The following is a 23,668-nucleotide window of genomic DNA, read 5'->3' as shown; positions in this document are numbered from 1 at the left end:
GGGTGACATCAGAATTAACATTTGAGAGGTCTGTTCATACATCTGATAACAGCAGTGAAGAAGCTGTTCTTGAATCTGTTCATACATATATTCAAACTTGTATATCTTATGAGAGTGTTTAGGCCCTAAAATTATTGAACTCAATATCAAGTCCGGACTTTATACTGAGTTCAATAATTTTAGGGCATAAACTCTCCCATGTCCCATTCCCCTACCCCACACACCAGGCCTTGTTATCACATAGCCTACCATTGCACTCTGCCTATTGTTAATTACTAACAGTCCTCATTAACAGCTATTCATCTTCCTAGCCAGATTGTCTATCCAACTGTCCTTCTCTCTCTTTGGATTCTATCCTCTCATTTACTCCCTACACCAACCCCACTCCCTATTTTCTACATATAAACCAACATTTTCCCAGCCACCATCATTTCTGAGGAAGGGTCACCGCACCCAAAAAGTTAACTCTGACATTTCTTTTCCTTCACAGATGCTGCAAGACATGCTGAGCTTTTCCAGAAATTTCTGTTTTTGTTCCTGATTTACAGCATCCGCAGTTCTTTCAGTTTTTATTTTATATCTTTTGTCTAGCCCAACAGGGTGGAAGAGAGTATAACAGGGATGGGAAGAGTCTTTGATTCTGTAAGTTGCTTTCTCGAGGTAGTGGGAAGTACAAATGGAGTTGTTGGATGGAAGAGATAATAGGAATTGCAGATGCTGGAGAATCCGAGATAACAAGGTGTAGAGCTGGATGAACACAGCAGGCCAAGCAGCATCTTCCTTGCTCCTCTGATGCTGTTTGGCCTGCTGTGTTCATCCAGCTCCATACCATGCTATCTCTGTAGTTTTGTGTTGGTTTGGGAAGAATATTTGTCATTCCACTCTGTGATGCATCCAGATAGAATGCTCTCTATGGTGCATCTGTAAAAATTGGGAAGAGGCCTTGCTGACGTGCCGAATTTCCTCTCAGGAAATCTTCTCCTGACGCTACAGGGAATGGGTGAGGCTACATCTACAAGCGTTGTAACCCCCAAGGGGATGCACTCGCATTGGAAGTAGTTCAGAAAAGGTTTCCTAGGTTGATTCCTAGGATGCATGGGCTACCTTCTGGGGGTAAGTTGAGCGGGTTGGGCCCTTTATTCGTTGCGCGTTTGAAAGAATGAGGAGTGATCTGATGAAGTATATGTGATTGGAAGGCTGCTTTACAGGCTAGGTGCTGAGATAATGCTTCCTCTTGAAGGGAAATCAAGAACCTGGGGGTTTTGAAATGTGGGCCTCATATTTAAGGAAGAGGATGGAAGAGAAATTTTAGTCTTTGGAATTTTCTACCCAAGACAGCAATTGAGGCTGGGACACAGACATGCAGTCGAGGCTGAGTTAGACAAATTTCCTATCTACAGGAGTCAAGGGTTATGGGGAACGGAGGGGAATGTGGCATTCAGGACATAATTAGATCAGCAACGATGCTATTGTATTGTGGAGCTGGCTTACGAAACAGTATGTTCCACTCCTACTCCTACTTGCTCTGTTTATACATTAGCTCAACAGCAGAAGACATTGATTAATTCAAGGTCACAGAGGCAAAGTATGCACCTCATTAAATGATTGTGAACATTAATGCTGTATTCTGTAGGTGGAGCTGTAATTGTCGAATTAGTCCACGTTGAAAATCTCTTTTCCTTTGAGGAGCTTTGTCCAAGCAGAACTGCAGGAACACAGTGACCAGCCCAACCTGAGTGGTCATATACCACCAAGGGTTGAATAACCATCCTGCTGAAACTGCAAGATAATAAAATGTGAGGCTGGATGAACACAGCAGGCCAAGCAGCATCTCAGGAGCACAAAAGCTGACGTTTCGGGCCTAGACCCTCTGATGAAGGGTCTAGGCCCGAAACGTCAGCTTTTGTGCTCCTGAGATGCTGCTTGGCCTGCTGTGTTCATCCAGCCTCACATTTTATTATCTTGGAATTCTCCAGCATCTGCAGTTTCCATTATCTCTGCTGAAACTGCAGCCAGTTTATTACTTCCAACAGCCTCAGGAACACAGCCCTAAAGACCACACAAGATTTTATTTTAGCAACACGATTTCTGCACACCTGAGCCCTTTGACTCTCATTGTCTTAGAGTCATACAGTCATACAGCAAGGAAGGAGACCTTCGGCCCAAGTTGTCTGTGCTGACCAGGTTTCCTAAACTTAACGTCCCACTTGCTTGTGTTTGGCACGTATCCCTCTGAATGTTTCCTATTCATCTATCTGTACAAATGTCTTTTAAATGTTCTAACTGTACCTGCATCTACCACTTTGTCTGGCAGTTTGATCCATTTACACCCTCTGAGGAAAAGTTGGGTCTGTTTTAAATCTTTCTCCTTTCACCTTAAACCTACACCCTCTAGCTTTGGACTCCTCCACTTTGAGGAAAAAAACCTTGGCTATTCGCCTTATCAATGCCTCTCATGATTTTATAAACTAAATTTATGAGGTCACCTCTCAGCCTCCTACGTTCCAGAGAAAAAGGTCCCAGCATATCCAGCCTCTCCCTATGGCTCAAAACCTCCAGTCTAGGTAACATCCTTGGAAATATTTTCTACATCCTTTGCAGTTTAATGACATCCTTCCTATAGCAGAGCAACCAGAATTGTACGCAGTACTCTACAAGTGTCCTCACCAATGTCTTGTACAGCTGCAACAAGACCTCCCAACTCCTATCCTTCAGTGTAACCTTAACAGAGCAGCTCGCTACAACAGAAAAAGTTGCTGACAAGTCACCGATTAGAGCTCTGCAGTCTCAGAGCAAGATTAGAGTATTAGCAGCAACCCAGTGCATAAAGCCAATAAGCTGCAAAGACTTTCCACGCAACCCTTTGAGGAAAAACCTGCAAAATTATTTTTCAATTTCTCCTCCACCTCTTCTGAAAAAGGAATCATTTTCTCTTCAGGATCTAGCCACCATTTCAGACACGATAAATCAATCCATCCACAAGTGTCAGTGCAGATTTTGAGTGTTTTTCAAACAAGGGAAATCAGCTGGGACTGAATTGTCACTATATTTACAAGAAACAGATTAAAATGAAAGATTTTCATTTAACTAATCTGGAGACCTGTTTCTTGACCTGTTAAAGGTGACAGAATGGGCTGCTGGAGAACCAATTAGATGCCCCTCGACTCCTGTGGAGCACCCAATTTCAGTAGATGCTAAGTTCCCAGAGGTACTTCAACAGATGCGATGGGGTCCAGAGGATTAAGGGTGAGTCAGCTCAGAGTCTAGGGGGGGGGGTATAGTTGTATAGTAAGTGAGTTAAGTATAGGGTCAGTTGAATAATTATGCTAGATATTTAGTGGTATAAACTTTCCTTAATTAGCCACTGACTCAACTGCAGCAGAACCCTCCGAATTCTCCGAGTTAAAAGGATGTTTTTGGAACGTTCCAGGAATTCAATGGAATCTTTACATTCCCAGACAATTCCTTTTGAAGTCTGCTCTGATGGTCATTCCACAGGATTTCCACATGCAACACGCATTAATGCTGTAAAAATGACTGACTGGCCCTTGGAAAATCTGGAATCCAATTGAGTTGTATGCTTAAAGTAAAGATTGATAGATTTCTAACTCCCAATGGCATAAATAGTTATAGGGATATTGTGGGTAAAAGGCACTGAGCCACAATTGTACTAAATGGCAGGATAGGTCCAATGGGCTCAGTCATATATTACTATTCCAGTCCTAGGCTGAGAACAACATCCTGTATCTGACATGCCCACCTGACAGCTGCATTTTTAAGGATACTCCTCAATCCTCCCACTCCCACACAAGCAGAACCACCCCCACCCATCTTCTGGGGACTCCAAAAATTCAACCCATGGACTTGAAGCAACCTACCAGGCTGCATGAAGAGGTACGCAATCCAGAAATGTTCACCAAATCACGACCAGGAAGGGAAAATGTTGAATGACTTATTTTTTCCTCCATCCCTCATCCAGCATCATACAACTGCCTCAGGAGCAAACTGTGCACAGGCCAGGGCTCAGCTTGGGATCATCCTACTTTTATTAAGTGAAGTACCACATCAAGCTGTGAACTTACTTACAGACCTCTGTGGGCACTCAGAAATTCCTAATTTTTAAACAACATTTTTGTGGAATGAATGGCAAAAGCAGCGATGAAAAAGACAATGATCCTCTTTGCGATGATGGCACACTGCTTCAGGATTCATCTACAACAGCAGACAGCTTGCCCTTTGGGAAATGAATGAGGATTGCTAATGACAGCAATCCCCATTGGGCAGCATGGTGGCTCAGTGGTTAGCACTACTGCCTCAAAGTGCCAAGGGCCTGGGTTTGATTCCACCCTCGGGTGACTGTGTGGAGTTTGCACATTCTCCCAGTGTCTGTGTGGGTTTCCTCCGGGTGCTCCAGTTTCCTCCCACAGTCGAAAGATGTGCAAGTTAGGCAGATTGGCCATGCTAAATTGCCCGTAGTGTTCAGGGTTGTATAGATTAGGTGGATTATCCATGGGAAATGCAGGGTTACAGGGATAGGGTGGGATGTTTTTTGAAGAGTTGGTGTGGCCTTGTGAGGGCAAATGGCCTGTTTCCACACCGCAGGGATTCTACAACCAGGATTAAATTCAAATCTTCTTTTACAATTTGCAAGACATACAGAGACGTAATTTTTAACCGTAGACCCATTCTTTATTAAAGTTAGGTGCAAGGTTTGGGGATGGCAAGCAGCAGCAGCAGAGGAACATGAATAAAGCCAAGATCAGGGGTTTAGTTTGGAGAATATTTTGCAAGGATGATAGGCAGGTAAGCAAGTACAAAGGCATGCAAGTGTACATCAAGACAACTGAATAGCCTGGCACCACGGTGGCTCAGTGGTTAGCACTGCTGCCTCACAGCGCCAGGGACCCAGGTTCAATTCCACCCTTGGGTGACTGTCTGTGTGGAGTTTGCATGTCCTCCCCAAAGATGTGCAGTGTACTTGGATTGGCCATGCTAAATTGCCCATAGTGCCCACGGATGTTTAGGTTAGGTGGGGCTAGACTTGGGAAAATGCAGGGGTAGGGGAATGGATCTGGGTGGGATAACTTTCAGAGGGTCAATGTGGACTTGATGGGCTGAATGGTCTGTTTCCACACTGTAGGGATTCTATGATCTGTGAAGTGAATGGAATAAGAGCTGGAGCGAGAAAGGGCATGTTGTACACACTGACATATAAAGGCCTTAAGACGTTGGAGCAGAAGTAGGCCATTCAGCCCATCAGGTCTGCTCTGCCTTTTCAATCAGATCATGGCTGGTCTGAGAATCCACACTTCTGCCTTTTCACATAACCCCTGCATCCTTCACTGAGTAACAGTCTGTCTCTGTGAGTCTTGAATAAACTTAACAAGCAAAGCTTCACTAAATACTAATAGAAGGGGTGTTCCTCATCCCTGCCTTACATAGGTAACGTGAGATTATGCCATCCGGTCCTAGACTCTCCCAGAAAGGGAAAACAACCTTTCCAAACCTTTTGGGGAGAACTCAAGCTTCATTGGTTTCAGTTGCTCATTTGCAGATAATTTTATTTTGGTAAGCAGTTGAATAATATGGTGATGACCAAGGGTGGTGAGAGGGGCAGAACCAGGTGTCAGGCTAATGTCAGATCTAGTAGGTGCCAACATTTAGGTAGCACGCTATCAATATGGCAAAGGAGAGGGTGAAAGATGGGATTTCACCCAGTCTCTCTGGCAGTTTTCTCTACAAACTTACCACTCTCATACCTCTCTAGCACAGTTAATGGTGGATGCTTGAGATAGATTCAGAGGTCATCATCCTAGGCATGGATGGAACACTAATGCAAATTTAGATTGACTGAATTGAGGTAGTGGAGGCCGAGCCAAATGAGAGAAAGAGGGAGAAAGAAAGAGAGAGAGAGAGAGAGAGAGAGAGAGAGAGAGAGAGAGAGAGAGAGAGAGTAAACAAATCACCCAAATCATGGAGCTTAGCAATGAGAGGAGAAAGAGAGAGCATCATAGGTGGCACCATGGTGATAGTTGATTTGACAGCAGGAAGAGAGAAATGCAAAAGCAGCATGTCAAAAATATGGAATATTGAGTTTGGGGGAATTCAACACAGAAACAGGCCCATAATTGGGGGTAGAAGGAGGAGCCATGCCTTGTGAACACAGCGGAGGTTGAAGAATGAGTGTTAGAGGAAGGAAGTGGCAAGGTGGACAGTCCAGATATAAAATTACAACAATCCACAAGACACAAATTTGAGAAGCACTGGAGGAGGAGGTGGGGGCATGAGAGAAATATAGATGGTCAGAATGTTTGCTTACAGGACCAGTTATAGTGTAGAAGGTGTGAGAAAATGGAGGGAATTTCAGCCGGAAACTGCCAAGCGAGTAAACAAAGGCAGCAAAATAATGCTGAAGCGTTAGCCTCTGAACAAGGTGAAGGGTACAGTGGAGGGTATCAAGAATGGATGTGAATATAAAAGCAAAACCTTTTCTATTGCTAGAATGGGAATTTTACACTCAAGGTCTCTGAGTCATGTTCTATTATGAAATTACCAGGAATGATCCACAAAAACAAATGGTGTATACTTTAAAAGAAGAAAATTTCGGTGTAGTGAACAAAGATCAGGTGAATCTTGGAGGGTTTGTTCAAAGTCCTACCACTGGTTCAATTGTCATAACTGACTCCTTCTACCCTGATTAACATTTTATGCGAAGAAATCATGATCATATCAAGGCTGAGACAGTAGACAACAGTTGCCTTATTTACAAAGGAGCAAGGGAAAATGGAATGGACAGACTGCACCCAACAGGCTCCAAGTCTTATTAAAATCTGAAGGAACTGTGGATGTTGTAAATCAGATACTAAAACAGAAATTGCTGGAAAAGCTCAGTAGGTCTGGCAGCATCTGTGGAGAGAAATCAGAGTTAACATTCTGAGGAAGGGTCACTCAACCTGAAATGTTAACTCTGAGTTCTCTTCACAGTTGTTGCCAGACCTGCTGAGCTTTTCCAACAATTTCTGTTTTAGTCTCCAAGTTTTGTCTTTTGTAAGTATGCTGAGCACCGAGCCTCCCTTTTACACACTGACTACATGATGAGGCTCTATTACCAGCTCCAGTTAATAGCCATCTCCAGTAATCCAGGCTGCAGTTAAATCAGTCTCATGAGAGCAGTACTCATTCAGTTGAAACAGACAGACTTAATTAAATTATTAAAGATAGATTAATGGTCTACACCCAGTCATAACTTCCATCTCGTCTGGTGAGTCAGTTCAGAGCCCTCTTGTGATGCTGTAGCAGTGTCACTACCCCTAGACTGGGAGGCCTGGGTTTAGGTCCCACCTGCTCCTGAGGTGTGTAGTAACACACCAGAACAGGCTACTTAGGAAAAATCCAATGTTCAAATCCAATGTCATATAGAGTTTAATTAGAATAGTGAATGAGGGTGGAAAAAAGGCTACAAATTGATCCATGTCACCAAGAGTAGTGAGACTGGCTGCAGAGGTAATAGGAAAAACATTATTCTAATAAGCAGTTAGCAATATCACAGTCAACATGCAATAGTTATTAAAGATACCAAAGCTGATGATTACAAAATGATTTGTTTGGACAAAATTCATCCCACAGATTTCACTTGTACTCATGAAGGAAACAAAACGTACTTAAAAAGTAACATTTTGGCAGCGTCTGCTCCCAGTGTGGAGCTTTTGCGAGTGCAAGTGTAGGTTGGGAAGTGAGAGCCACAGTTCTATAAGGCATCTCTGCTGCTGTTGTTGACACTGCGTGCTGGAAGGGGACAATGACATTAAGGCAATAATGTCTTCCCACTTTTATAAGGCATTATCACAGCATTGTCCACATTGTCCCCTGGTCTGGAACAGCCTTCATAGACGGTCATGCTCCTTCCACACCCAGCTAACAAAATCTCTCCCCAGATAGCTGTATGTACGTTGTACATCAGTCGTCCTGAAAAGAGATGTCAACAACAATTAGTACTGAACCAGATGTAACTTCCACTTGGAGCCCATACAATCACAGCTTTGATTGAAGAAACCTGGAAGAAAGGCGTTTCTGAGAACACTTTTCCCACCACAAACTACACCAGAATTTTAAATTTGATTTTATGTCTCTCCCAAAAGATTATTGTTTTGTGTGGGCTTGAGAGTTTAGAGTCATAAAGATGAACAACATGGAAAGAGCCCCATCAGTCTAACTCGTCAATGCCGACCAGATACCCTAAGTTAATCCAGTCCCACTTTCCAGCATTTGACCCATACCCCTCTAAACTCTTCCTATTCATTAACCTATCCAGATGCCTTTCAAACGTTGTAATTTATGGCCAGCCTCCATCACTTCCCCTGGTAGCTCATTCCATACATGCACCACCCTGTGTGAAAATGTTGCCCCTTAGATCCCTTTTTAAATCTTTCCCCTCTCACCTTAAACCTGTGCCATTTAGTTTTGGTTTCCCCTATCCTGGGGAAATGACCTTAGCAATTCACCCTATCCATGTACCTCATGATTTTATAAACCTCTATAAGGTCACATCTCAGCATCCAATGCTCCAGGGGAGATAGTCCCAAACTATTCAGCATCACCCTCCAGCTCAAACCCTCCAATCCTGGCAACATCTTTGTAAATAACTTCTGAACCAAGTTTTACAATGTCCCTCCGAGGACATAGAAGGTTTTCAGAATTCAGGGGCAGAGACTGAATGAAGAAGATAATTTCCTGTCAATCATTATTCATAAATTATCAGGCAGCTCAAATTATCTTACAAAGCAGAAGTGTGTGCCATTGGTCAGCAATAGATTTCAATCCAAATCAGGAAAGTTAAAGAGCAGCAACAAATTTATTTAATTATAAACAGCAACATTAACTGTGGATTTTTGTTTTATCAATCAGCCTGTTCAGACATGTTATGAGACTCCTCTGGACCAGACTGAGCTTGAAGCCAGGCCTCGTGGTCCATGGGTAGAGACACTATCACTACACTATGAAATCCTGCAAATTCAACCAGGGATGTCACGCATGACACAATTATTTTAATCAACTTGTTCAGAAATGTTATGACACACCTCCCATGGACTTGAATCCAGATTTTTTGGCCCTGTTAATTGAAAGCCATGTTTTGGAAAAACAGAGAAAGTTACCACTGAGATTCAAACTCAGGATCTCCTGCTAACAAGGGAGACATTTTAACCCACTAAGCACAGCATCATCTGATGTAACATTTTTTGTATATAGGTCTGAAAGAGTTGACACTGTGGAGCGCTGTAAGCACCATCCACTGTATTTGGACTTAGAGGCAGAAAAGCTAAGGATCTCATCGGAGAGAAGCCCAACATCTGGTCCTCCTTAAGGTCTCTGTATCAATGGCCAGTGGTCAATGTAACTTGTAACTGATTGCTAAAGTGTATTAAACTGTGCCTTGTTAATGACAGGACAGTCTGCTAGCTAGACAGGAGGTTGTTTACCTTGACCACACAGGAGTCTAGACCAAACAATGCCTGTAGTTTCCTACACTCAGAGAAGATGATGGCAGCAACTTCCATCAAAGGCATGCAGCTGAAACACCAAAGTGACTGCGTGCCCATGCAACAACGAACCATGTATCAGAAAACAAGGTGTGGAGCTGGAGGAACACAACAGGCCAGGCAGCATCAGAGGAGCAGGAAAGCTGACATTTCAGGTCTGGACCCTTCTTCAGAAAAAGGTCAGAAATTCTTTCTGAAGAAGAGTCCAGACCTGAAACATCAACTTTCCTGCTCCTCTGATGCTGACTGGCCTGCTGTGTTCATCCAGCTCTTTACACTGTTATCTCAGATTCTCCAGCATTGGCAGTTCCCACTATCTCTAACCATGTATCAGTTTGGCCAGCAAAGACTAGTACATTTAACCACCAATTTACTAGCATCACTCAGCATAAGCTTATAAAAGAAAAAGCAGTATTATTTAAAATGATGTGTAAATGAAGCAAGGGTGACATGAGGGAGAAAAAATTCATATAGGTAGTTGCTAGGGTATGGAATGCACTGCCTGGAAACATGGTGCAGGCAGGTTCAATTGAGGGATTTGAGAGGGAATTAGATAATTATTTGAATAGATATGGCATGCAGGGATATGGGAAAAAGGCAGGAGATTGGCATTAAGTAACGGAAACAGTGCTGGCATGATGGGCCAAAGGGTCTCCTTCTTCATCAGAACAACTGTGTGATTCTGTGCACAAAAACGTACAAGGGAACGGGTGAATTTTGCCATTGGCCTAGAGTCATAGTTTCACTCATGAGCCAGAAAATTACAGGCTCAAGTTCACTTCAAAATTCAACCATATAACTCGGAGATGATACACTGAGTGGAATTATGTGGAGGCGATGGGAACTTTGGCCACCAGCTGCTGACCAAAGGTTAGGCCAGTGTCACACCTTTTCAGAAAGCCCGCTACCACTGAAGGCATTCGACAGGCCGTGCTCTCAGATCAAGGACCCTAACACCAACATTCAGCCTGCAGAGAGCTGCTAGCTAATCAGAGGCTGGCAGCTCTATTGAACAACAGTGCCACTGGGGATTTGGTGCCTGCCGGTGGTATTACATCCAACTGAGGCCTGGGATCATATGGTGGGAGGACAGCTGTTTGGTAGGAGTTTTGGGGACAACTACCGGTAGCAAGGCAAGGGGTTGTCTAGCAATGGGACATTCCCTGCCCCTTTCACACTCACTTTCCTGATACCACATCCCACATGGGTTTTGCTTGTCATGTTCCCGGCATGGCAATCCCTGCCAACAATTGGTTTAGTTTTAGTGATAGCAGAATGAAACTCTCAAGTGGGCATTAACTAACTGGGTTTCCTTAGGCTTTCCCATCATAGACTTAATTTGGAAAAGGTCAAGACAGCTTGTCAACCACTCCTATCTGCCCAATCAAATGCCCACAATGCAGCCACCAAATTTGCCATACAAAAGCATACAAAATTTTGCCCACTGAAGAGGTGTGTGAAACAGTTTGACGGCTAGTTCTCAAGAGATTAGATGCTACGGTTTATGTAGTTTGAATGAAATGAATTCTTGCATATTCCAATGAGTATTCTTCGCACAATTAATATCATCCAGGAACTCAGATTTAACTCATAATCTCTATGTCTTACTTGTCAATGAAGCTGCACCATTTCCTTAGTTAGAAAGCATCAGCAAAGTATTTATTATATGTCATCATTACTGAATTAAGGCCCCAGAAGCTTCAAGAAGCTGCTTTTGTAAGCTTTAATTGATGATAGCACTGGTGTGATTACAAAATCTGAATAAAGAATGTCTTCCTTGGGGGGAAATGCTTTGCCTTGATTGGTCTTGAAAAGGGTTACAGGAGCTCACTTGATTCAACTTCAGTTCAAGGCTGAAATGCTTATGTTAGGATAAAAAGTTGTAATTTATATTGAAACCTGTCAAAAATGGTTACAAAAAAATGATACAAGTTAGCTTTATCTCAATTCTGCTAAGTCAATGAGTCAAATGTCATAGCAAATAGTAGAAAATATCTCCAGTTTATGCTCCCGACACACTAATTAGTTGTCAGCAACACTCACAAGCTAGCAGAGGTCAAAGATACCAACTTCCTCCTGTCAGCAGCACACAAGAGGGTGATATTGACCCAAACTACCCAACGCATACTCTCTTACAACATGAACAAACAAGAATATTACTGATCGGATCTTTCCTAGGTACATTAAAGGCTCATATTATTCACATTAACCTGCAAACAGTGCATTAATAATGTTTATCAGCTTCTATCTGGCTGTCATTTGATGTGTCAAGTTTTTAAAAAGTATCAAAACATCTGAAAACTGAAACAGCAATCCCTAGTGAAGGATGTGTAATGCATCCAGTTCTGAGAAAGTCTGACATAAAACAGTGTCACAATCAGGTGAGAAAGAGTGAATTAGTTCCCCCCTTTCCAACCTGTTGGTTATAACAAAGGCTTGCTATTTTTAACATGAGGCTACACCGCATATGAGGTACCTTCAGCAGGCTATTTCACTTGCTGCAGTAACATTCACCTTATCTCGAACAACATAAGAAACTGGGCACTGGTATTGGGGAATTGAAAAACTCAACAGACATTTATTATAACTAAATATTCTTCAGGAATAGAAGACTATGATTATGTTACAACAGAGGAACATGCTTCAAGTAGAGTGTCATGCTTCAAGCGATAAGCTGTAATGTGGAGTATGAGATCTTTATATCCTCAGGTCACATGCCAGGACACAGTGATAAGCAGGTCTTTTAAAACGTACCAACCATGGAACAAAACACTATAGCTTTCTCCAATTTAAAATTTAGTTCACTCATTTTTACTGTAGCAATAATGAGGTAATCACAAGGTTTTCTTGAGTTAAAACAACATGTTTATTGCCTGCTAACAACAAAGAACAATATTAAAAGTGCAACATTAAGCACACAGTCTTTGTATAGTCACTTGATCCCACGCACAGGTACGAAGTTAAAAGGAGACAGCATTCAGTACAGAAGGCAGATAGAAGAATACACAGTGTGGAGTCCTAGCTTTTAGTTTTAACCCAAGACTACAATTGATTATAATTAAATAAAGAACTGTGGATGCTGGAAATCTAAGCCAAAGGTAGGTCACCAGATTCAAAACATTAACTCTGTCTTGTTTCCACAGATGTTGCCAAGCCTGCTGTGTTACTCCAGCAACAGTATTGATTAGTTGGATTCTTGGACTGCCAGCTGTAGCAAATATTGCAGTAATCCTTGACGTTCTCAGTTTCCTGATGTTTCTTTCCAGTCAATGTTATAACCAGGTGCTTTTCTTCTCCAGAGGCAGATGGAATAACATCTCAAGCCTGTGTTCAGTTCAGCAGTCTAAAATCCATGCCTTCTGCTCTGCCAAAAAGCTCCTCAAAAGACAAGCTGATTCGTTATTCTTTATCTGAGGAAGATGTGTTTTCAGGCTTGATAATTACAGGTGAGATTCCATCACCAACATGTGAGGATTCTCATAATGGTGTAAATCAAAAAGGATATATCTCCTAAAGTGGTGGGAGTGAGGTGCACTGCCTAATTTATTTCCCTTTGTTTAAAAAAGCTGTTTTTTGTTCAACAAACATTAATTTAATGATACCTAGCCATCAGGTGATGCCTGTGGTCATTATAGGTCAACATCTTAGGTTCCTCTCTATGAAAGTCACAGGTATTAAATCAACGAATGGAGTTCAAAGATCAATAGTCTATGTTCTACATCATTGTGATAATACATAGTAGGGGCCAAGAAGGTCATACGACTGCAGAACATTTCTGGGAAATCAAACTCCTCACTAAAGTTTCTGAGAGTCAATACAAAAACTACAACAAACCAAGAACAGTTAACTGAATCCACATAAAGGGATTGAATGTCAAGGATGATGATTGAAAAAGGTGTAAACCTGCAAGAGGCTTTCCAATTCCTGCAGCTTGTAGCTGACCATGTGTTTCCTGAAAGAGGAGATGAATCTCCACTTGGGGGCGGCACAGTGACTTAGTGGTTAGCACTGCAGCCTCTCAGCACCAGGGACCCAGGTTCGATTCCAGCCTCAGGCAACTGTCTGTGTGGAGTTTGCACATTCTCCCCATGTCTATGTGGGTTTCCTCAGAGTGCTCCGCTTTCCTCCCACAGTCCAAAGATGCGCATGGTAAGTGGATAGGCCATGCTAAATTGCTCATAGTGCCCAGGGACATTTAGGTTAGGTGGGTTAGACATGGGAAAATACAGGGGTGGGGGAATAGGCCTGGTTGGGATGCTCTTCGGAGAGATGGTATAGACTTGTTGGGCTGAATGGCCTCTTTCCACACTGTAGGGATTCTCTGATTCTATGAAACAAACAGAAAGAGCGCTCTGGGTTTGATTCTACCTTCCAGTGACTGCCTGTCTGGAGTTTGCGTGTTCTCCCCCATGTTTGCATGGGTTTCCTCTGGGTACTCCTGGTTCCTCCCACAGTCCAAAGATGAACAGGTTATATGGGTTGGCCATGTTAAATTGTGTCCAGAGGTTTGTAGGTTAATTTGATTAGCTATGGAAAATGCAGGGTCACCGGGATAGGTTAGCAGATGGGTCTGGGTGGGATGCTCTTCATCCGTGTGGACCCGATGGATCAAGTGGCCTCCTTCCACACTGTAGGAATTCTATGATTCTATGAACAGGACAAGAGTTGGGGAATTGGGCATAACTATTCCATGTTCAGTGCTGTAGGTCATGGCTTTGTATGATCATGATTTTTATTTCCACTGGAGTCTTTGAAAATTATTTAAAATCGTCGAGAGCGATATAAAGACAACTGACATGCTGTAGCTTACAATATTGCACTAAGTCAAAATCTACCCACTTGGTGGTGGGTGTATGGACTTTAAAGCAGGCACAATGATCATTTACATTCTTTTAAATTCATTTATGAGATGTGGGTGTCAGTATTTGCCGCCTAACTCTAGTTGCGTTTGAGAAGCTGTTGATGAGCTTCTTAAACTACTGCAGTCTACGTTCGTTAGTAGAATCATAGTACTGTTCGGGAGTGAGTTCCAGAATTTTGATCCAGTGACATTGAAGGAATTGTGATATATTTCTAAGTCAGGATGGTGACAGACGTGGACAGGAACTCGAAGGTGGTGGTGTATCTTCTGCCCTTCCACATTTTTATTGGTTGAGGTTTTGGAAGGTGCTGTTTAAAGATCTTTGATAAATTGCTACAATGCATTTTTCACACCGCTGTTCCTCAGCAGGAAGGTGTGGATTTTTGTGAATGTGGTGCCAAACAATTAAGCCGCTATTGTCCTGGATGGTGTTAAGCTTCTTGAGTGTTGTCACAGTTGTACCCAGCCAAACAAACAGAGGATATTCTATCACCCTCCTGACTTGTGACTTAAGAATGGTGGACAGACTCTGGGGAGTTACTTGCTGCAGGATTCCTAGTCTCTGACCTACTCTTGTAGCCACAGTATTTATACGGCCAGTCCAAATCAGTTTCTGGTAAATAGTAACCTTTTGATAGTGGTGGATCCAGTGGTGGTAATGCCATTAAATGGCGAGGGGTGATGGTCAGGTTCTCTCTTGTTGGAAATGGCCATTGTCTGATATTTGTGTGGTGCGAATATCACGTGACATTGCACATCCCAGATATATTTACCAAAATCACACGTGAGGGCCCACCACACCATCTCACCCACGCACACATCCCCACGATATCTATAGACAAATGTGGTCATAAGGAGGGAAAACAAATACTCATTTGTTACGTTTCAGACAGGTTTCTGTTCTTGGGCATAGCTTGGTGAGCACGTTGAACTGAGTGGGAAGACCTTCAGCTTTTTGTAAGAAAGGTATATTGAAAGTACAAGTTGTGAATACAGGAACAAAGACAAAATGATTCCCATCACTGTTAGCCTAATTATATAGTCAGCAGCACTGTAATCAACCATCATAGAAATCTGTTGTCAGTTTCTGCACTGTAAAATGTCTATCAAACACGTGCACTTTATTAACATGAGTAACATAGAAAACAAAAATGATTGATGATTCAAAGCTTCATCCAGCTTTACAGTGCATTTAGGGCAAATGGCCCAGTTCAGACTTATCTTCACCCTGCAAAATAATCTAGTTTACATAAATTATTTAAAACACAAACCAAGCATAATTCATTATTGATTGTGCAGTTATTTTCCACTCTATCCTGGGAAAGATTGGTACTGGCAACACTGGAAAGATTTATAAGACTGAGTCCAATACACAATGAAAAAGCTTGCATTTGGTGAATCATTAGAGCTGCATTTCTCAGTTCATGCAGAATTGATACTTACTGTTGGCGAGAGATTTACAGCTGTGATACTAGGTCTATGTACACCACTGAACGTGCACATGCATTTTGTGGATGGATAGTTATGATGAATTACAATGCAGAAGTGTGAAATGTGCAATCAGTACTTACAGTTGCATCACCAAGTAAAGATGTGTTGGACTTTCATAAATATCTTCCAGTGACACAATGTTTGGATGCTTGATTCTGAAAGAAGCAATGAAATTTAATTAGGGCTAACTCTTTTCCCTGATTCTACAGTGAAAGTTAAAACACCGGCATGAACTCCTCACATACTCATGAATTAAAAGGACTGGAGCAATTGCCTCCACATTACAATTAGTGCTTTTTTGTTGTAAAAGAATTGGTAATGCTGTAGTCACAAGGGACACCCTCTTTGAAGCTACAACAGCAGCAAGGTTCAAGCACATATAATCCAGCAGTCCACCAGAACAACTAACAGTTCAGATGCAGTGGTAGTCACTAATCAACAGCCCAATGCCTGATCGTTATACATGTTACTTCCATCATATTTGGGGCATTTTATGATTTTTTTTAACTCAATGTCTTAATCTTCTCCCTGCAGGTTCTATCAAAATCCAGAAGGTTGCCGCTATTCCTGCTGTGTGGACAACGCTGCTTGAAGAGTCATTTTATGTAATATCACTGTTGATTGTATAATTGCTACATTTCAAATTCACGTCACCAGAGGCTAAACAGCCCATTGGCAATTCCAAAGAAGTCAGGAATGAACGAGTTAAAATGTATATCTTTTCACAGCAAATAAACAGCGTGCCACACTGACTCACAGACCCTGCAGCTTATATCATCTGATTTCTGTCACCTTCCCACACACAATGTAGTTCACAATTATGATCATTACGAACAAAGCAAAATCAGAATAGAGATTAATCTTTGAATGTAAACAACTTTGAACAGACAAGTAACTCTATTGCACTGGGGTAAGGCTGTTATAAAGGCTATTTGATCATCACGGCTCAAGAAAGTGGAATAGAAAATGATTAAAATTTCCCTTAATGTGCAACTGATTTGAAAAACATTACAAACCTCTTCCTATTTTAAAGGCAATGTTGTATAAGGAAGCAAAGCACTTAAGCAATGTACAATGGAAAGAATGGTCAAATATTGACACATTAATTCAATGGGAACTTGCTGACCAGCGCACAAGTAAAATTAGACAGGTCCAGGGCAAGTTAAGGTAGGCTATTTTGTACAGGTTTGTCAGTGAAAGGCAATTTTAATGCTTGTTTAAAATAACCAATTTAGCACAGAGAGCATAAGATTTATTATTCCCAGTCAAAAAACCTCAGCAATTTTATCTCCAGTTTTATATAATATTTAACCGCCAGAATGACATAGAACATTACAGCATAGTACAGGCCCTTCGGCCCTCGATGTTGTGCCGACCTGTCATACCGATCTCAAGCACATCTAACCTACACTATTCCATGTACGTCCATATGCTTATCCAATGACACCTTAACTGTACCCAAAGTTGGCGAATCTACTACCGTTTCAGGCAAAGCGTTCCATTCCCTTACTACTCTCTGAGTAAAGAAACTACCCCTGACATCTTTCCTATATCTTTCACCCCTCAATTTAAAGCTATGCCCCCTCGTGCTCGCCGTCACCATCCTAGGAAAAAGGCTCTCCCCATCCACCCTATCTAACCCTCTGATTATTTTATATGTTTCAAATAAGTTACGTCTCAACCTTCTTCTCTCTAATGAAAACAGCCTCAAGTCCCTCAGTATTTCCTCCTAAGACCTTGCCTTCAGACCAGACAACATCCTCGTAAATCTCCTCTGCACCCTTTCCAAAGCTTCCAAATTTTTCTTATAATGCGGTGACCAGAACTGTACACAATACTCCAAGTGCGGCCGCACCAGAGTTTTGTACAGCTTCACCATAACCTCTTGGTTCCGGAACTCGATCCCTCTATTAATAAAGGCTAAAACACTGTATGCCTTCTTAACAGCCCTGTCAACCTGGGTGGCAACTTTCAAGGATCTGTGTACATGGATACCGAGATCTGTCTGCTCATCTACACTACCAAGAATCTGACCATTAGCTCTGTACTTTGCCTTCCGGTTACTCCTACCAAAGTGCATCACCTCACACTTGTCTGTATTAAACTCCATTTGCCACCTCTCAGCCCAGCTCTGCAGCTTATCTATGTCTCTCTGCAACCTACAGCATCCTTCGTCACTGTCCACAACTCCACCGACCTTAGTGTCGTCTGCAAATTTACTAACCCATCGTTCTACGCCCTCATTCAGGTCATTTATAAAAATGACAAACAGCAGTGGACTCAACACCGACCCTTGCTGTACACCACTAGTAACTGGTCTCCAGGATGAACATTTCCCATCAACTACCACCCTTTGTCTTCTTTCAGCAAGCCAATTTCCGATCCAAACTGCTATATCTCCCACAATTCCATTCCTCCGCATTTTGAACAACAGCCTACTGTGGGGAACCTTATCGAACGCCTTGCTGAAATCCATATACACCACATCAACCGGTTTACTCTCATCTACATGTTTGGTCACCTTCTCAAAGAACTCAGTAAGGTTTGTGAGGCACGACCTTCCCTTCACAAAACCGTGCTGACTATCCCTAATCAATTTATTCTTTTCTAGATGATTATAAATCCTATCCCTTATAACCTTTTCTAACACTTTACCAACAACTGAGGTAAGGCTCACTGGTCTATAATTACCAAGGTTGTCTCTACTCCCCTTCTTGAACAGGGGAACCACATTTGCTATCCTCCAGTCGTCTGGCACTATTCCTATAGACAATGACGAGTTAAAGACTCCACACACAACTTACCACTACTATCCTTGATTGGGCCTAATCTTACTTTCGTCATTCTTTTATTCCTTAAATACCTATAGAAAGCCTTAGGGTTTACCCTGATCCTTTCCGCCAACAACTTCTCATGTCTCCTCCTGACTCTTCTGAGCTCTCTCTTTAGGTCTTTCCTGGCTACCTCGTAGCCCTCAAGTGCCCTAACTGAACCTTCACATTTCATCCTAACATAAGTCTTCTTCTCCCTCTTGAAGAGAGATTCCACCTCCTTCATAAACCACGGCTCCCACGCTCTACAGCTTCCTCCCTGCCTGACAGGTACGTACTTATCTAGGATTCACAGGAGCTTTTCCTTGAATAAGCTCCACATTTCTAATGTGCCCATCCCCTGCAGTTTCCTTCCCCATCCTATGCTCCCTAAATCTTGCCTGGAAATTCTTCAAAGCTATTCCCATTCTGTATGCTGACACCAGATATCAGTTTTTAAAAAATCATTACAATGCCATATATATTGCCAGTTTTTGATCAGAAGGCAATTTGTGATCAACAGCATCTTTCTTCCCATCAACGATTCCTTGCTTCTTCACACCAGAACCATTGTGGATCTGGGCTCAGCAACACAACATAGTTATTCCTGGCAAAATCTCTCTCAGTCTTGGCCACCCCTCCAGTGATGGGAAGTATGCTCAAACAACATTGACATGTAGAATTCAAGTGTTGAAGAAGCCATTGTGGATAGGCAACACATCTACTCAACTGTTCCATACTGCGTGCCTTTACTATCCATTTTCATTGGGCCTTGTACTATTCATTGTAAAATTTTGGTCATTTACCACTTGAAAACTTGAATCCTTACTGTAACCCTCCCATTGAATCACAAGACTCATTCACATCTGGCGTGACTCAGGTTTATTTCAATCAGTGCCTAGGTATAAGCATTTACTGCATCATATAACTGGTTCAAACCGCTCCCCCCCTCCAATGGCATTATGTGCCAACCCATAGCCGATGAACTGCAGCAGTTTGAGAAGGCAGCTCCCTACCACCTCCTCCAAGGACAACTAGAGTTGGACAATAAATGTTGGCCAGCCAGTAATGTCCACATCCCACAAACGAATAACATAAAAGTTAAAGTGCAGACCTGGTAAAGGGAAACCTCTTATTTAATTTGCATACATTTGTACGCATGTCAGTGGTAAACCCAAGAGATGTTAAAAAAAACTGAACAGAGTTACTTTTGTAAAGTACCTTTTACTTCCTTATAATGCTTCAAGCCATTTGGCACACAATGACCTGCTTTAGTCACTGTTGCTTTCTAGGCAAATGCAGTTGTTAATTTGTACATGACAAAGTTCACCAGTCAGCAGTTGAGGTAAATAACCTGTCATTCTGCTTTTAGTGGTGCTGGTAGATGGATGAATATTGGTTCAGACACCAGAATTTCATGTTCATTTTCAAATACTGTCCGAGGATTAACTGTCATCCATCCACCAAATCAGCCAAAAGGCTTATTTTAACAAATCATCTGCAAGAAGGTATTTTTAACAATGTAGGAATACTCCATTCCATACTGAAATGTCAGCCTGGCGTATGTAGTTAAATTGCAAAGCAAGGTGTTAACCCACAACCCTCACACAAGTGATGATAATGCTACATGAAGCCAAACACATTTCATCGTCATCATTAGATTCAAAATTCCAAATTTTTATTGAAAATTCAAATTTCACCATTTGCTATGGCAAGATTCACACCTGGCTCCCCAGAACACTACACAGATCTCTGGATTAATAGTCTAGTGATAATATGACTAGCCATTGCTTTCCCACAATCATCAGTAGTAGAGGTACAAAACTAGAAGACTGAAGAGACAAGAGTGTGCTCAAGCTAAGAGGTGCAGGACAGACAGAGGGTATAAGGGACAGGATGGGATTATGCTGTAAATGAGTTTAAAATGAGAATAAGGAATCAAAGACATCGGATCATGGGAGGCCTATGTAGTTCAATGAGGATTAGGGTGAAGACCATGTGGGTAAAGGTGTACAGTGGTACGTGCAACGGTAATTTTCCCCAATGGCCACTGCTGGTACCTTGTGGTATTTGCTGCTTCTAACAGTGCGTGTTACTAGGCGGGGGTTACTTGAGCTAGTTTTTTTTTAAACTACCAATCCTTTCTTGTCTTTTAAACAAACACAGAACACTAGACAAACTCAACAGGTCTGGCAGCAACAATGGATAGGGAAGGATTTAACTGCAAATCTGGTAGGACTTTTTCAGAACAGTCCTCTGTGTTTTGTTTTGATTTCGACCTGTCAAGTGATTACTGGTAGAGGCCACACTACGATGCCGCTTCTCAGAAGAAGCACTATTCTTAGATAACAAGAAGGACTGCTGCACAATAGCAATAAGTACAATTAGATTTGGTCAGGAATAATTACTGGGATCTTATGGAACTGGTCCAGATGCATCTGCTCCCTCAGAAAGCTCTGTCTCCAACCGCAGACTGTGTATGACATCATTAGAATGGGTAGACCAATGAAATATGAACCTTAACCCCTTTAGAACCATTACTTGTACAACATGCATGACAAAATCTGACCACGATGAAATTTATTAAGGGTGGAGAGCGAAAAACCGAGGTAAGTGTTCAGCAAGCAAGCTGAGAGTGAAAAAGAGAGTGCTTTACCTTCACAGAATGGCAAAGCAGTCAGTAAAGATTCATTACCTTCCCTCAAATGGGGCCATGGTATGGTGGCTCAGTGATTCAGTGGTAGCACTGCTGCCTCACAGTGCCAGGCATCTGGGTTCGATATCACCCTCAGGGGTGTGTGTGCGCGTGTGTGGAGTTTGCACATTCTCCCTGTTTTTGTGTGGGCTTCAGGTCGATTAGCTATGCTAAATTGCACATAGTGTCCATGGATGTGCAAGCTAGCTGCATAAACCATGGGAAATGCAGGGTTACAGGGATAGGGTGGAACGCTCTTCATAGGGTCAATATGGACTCGACTGACCAAATGACCCATGTCCATGCTGTAGGGGTGCTATGATTCTAGGGGCCAAATTTCATATCAATGTAGCACTAATAATAATTTACAGTAATATGCATTGATCTCCATTAAGCTGTAAACAAATGCTATATTGATTTAAATGCCATTTCATCAAGCAGTCAGCATAAGTGTTGAATATACATGTTTACAAAGTACAAATTACTACTTTATGATAGTTACATGCACACAGCTTTTACATTTAATAGGATAATAAAAATCCTCCGACTATCGACAACTCGGGCCTAACAGCCAACATTTGCTGACTTACAACAGTGACGGCAGTGTGTCCAAACAGGACAAAAATGCTGCTACAAAATCCTACACCATCTAGAGTGAACATCTATCATGAAACAAATAAATCTTCAAACCTAAGGAAGCACGGTGCAGTTATGAAGAAAGAGTTCTGCTGAAACCAATTTTGTAAAAGGTTTGAGAACTGAGACCAATTGAAGTTTGTGTTTACACTTTCCAGAGAAGGGTGCTTTCAGGTACAAGGCACAATTCATAAGGCTAGCTGCTGAATAGACCATTTTTTTCTCTTTAAAACTGAACCCTCCTAAATGCCAGAGTTTGGACATCTGTAAGCTGTGCAAGTCCCGTTTGTCAAGAAGCAGCTACACTGCATTAATTCCAAAGTCAAAGTTACAGAAACTTAAGTTAATATTCTGGAAACATGACACTTCCCAGTATGAAACTATCCTAGATCGCATCATCAGGTGGTAAGATCACCCATGATTAAATTGAAGTAAAGCACACAACTTCAAGGTCAGTGGTCAAACAGACTAAATTAATTTGGTTAAGCATTACAAATGTCAGCATAAGCTGAGTTTTCCCCTCAGAGCCAGTGGTTGAAGCCTTCTAAAGTAAAGTTCTTTGAACAGTTAAGGATTTTTGCAATCCAAATTTCAAAGAAGAGATAACTTCATTAAAGTTTAATATGTATTGCAAATTGTAGTTCAATGTCCACTTGCAAATCTCCCTTTCAGTGTTCTGACCAAAACAGTCAGTATCTAAATAGCATAAGATACTGTTTACTGAGGATGTCTCAAAACTAAATTTACAAACTATTATAAAAATAATCTACTTTCGATGCACCACATAGTAACATTCTTTAAGTACCTAACCCATTTTACACATGTACTGGCCGCTTCTCTATCAGGCAACACGCCACAACTGAGTTCCCCAATAAAAAGCACACCAAGTTTTACAAGCTTCATTTTACTTCCTAAAGAGGCTGCGCCTAGACTTTAGGTAAACTTTTCCTACAGAGTGGTCATTATTTGCAATTCTAAGCATAGGATCAAATACCCTTTGGCAGGTCAGGAAAGGCTTTGCCTCAGGAAATCTATCAGGCGAGGTCTGGCAAATGTAAGACTGCCTTGGAACGATTCTCGGGCAGTGGTACAGTCATTTGGCTTTCTCTCATGCAGTGTCCAACAATTGCTGATCTTCCCAAACAGCAGGCACTACAAGACATTAGTATGATGTGAATATCGCTGTTTGGCCAGCATTTACTGTCCACCCCAAAGTGCTCCAGAAAGTAATTATGAGCTGCTTCTTAAATTGCTGCACTTTGTACATTGTAGGGACACCCATAGTGCTGTTAGGGAGAGAGTTCCAGGTTTTTGAATGTGGTGACAGTGAATCAACAGCAAGTCCAAGTTAGAATGGTGTTTGGCTTCAAGATAAATTGGCTGGTAATAGTGTTTCCATATGTCTGCTGTCCATTTAAGTGGTACAAGTGATTTGGAAGATGCTGTTGGATGATCTGAAGTGAATCTGGTGGATAGTACGTGTTGCTATCCCAATGTAGTAGTTATCAGAACATCATTGTTTAAGTTGGTGGGTAAAGTGCTAATTAATCAGGCTGCTGTGTTCTCCATGGAGTCATTGAACGCTTTGTGAAGCTCCACCCATCCAGGCAAATGGAGAGTATTTCACATTAATCCTTGA

General features: G+C 41.9%; 1 protein-coding gene across 3 annotated transcripts in view; it reads right to left on the bottom strand.

Annotated features, from left to right (window-relative positions):
* LOC125460414 (calcium/calmodulin-dependent protein kinase type 1) overlaps positions 1–23,668 on the bottom strand; it is a 203,082-nt gene that overhangs the window by 24,248 nt on the left and 155,166 nt on the right. For all 3 annotated transcript variants that reach the window (XM_048547881.2, XM_048547883.2, XM_048547882.2), the window contains exon 4: positions 15,969–16,043. In XM_048547881.2, coding sequence (XP_048403838.1) covers positions 15,969–16,043 — 75 coding nt within the window. The remainder of the gene's footprint in view (positions 1–15,968; positions 16,044–23,668) is intronic.

This window comes from Stegostoma tigrinum, chromosome 11 (assembly GCF_030684315.1).
Source record: "Stegostoma tigrinum isolate sSteTig4 chromosome 11, sSteTig4.hap1, whole genome shotgun sequence".
Classification (NCBI taxonomy): Eukaryota; Metazoa; Chordata; class Chondrichthyes; order Orectolobiformes; family Stegostomatidae; genus Stegostoma; species Stegostoma tigrinum.
This window is presented reverse-complemented; position numbering and strand designations above follow the sequence as displayed.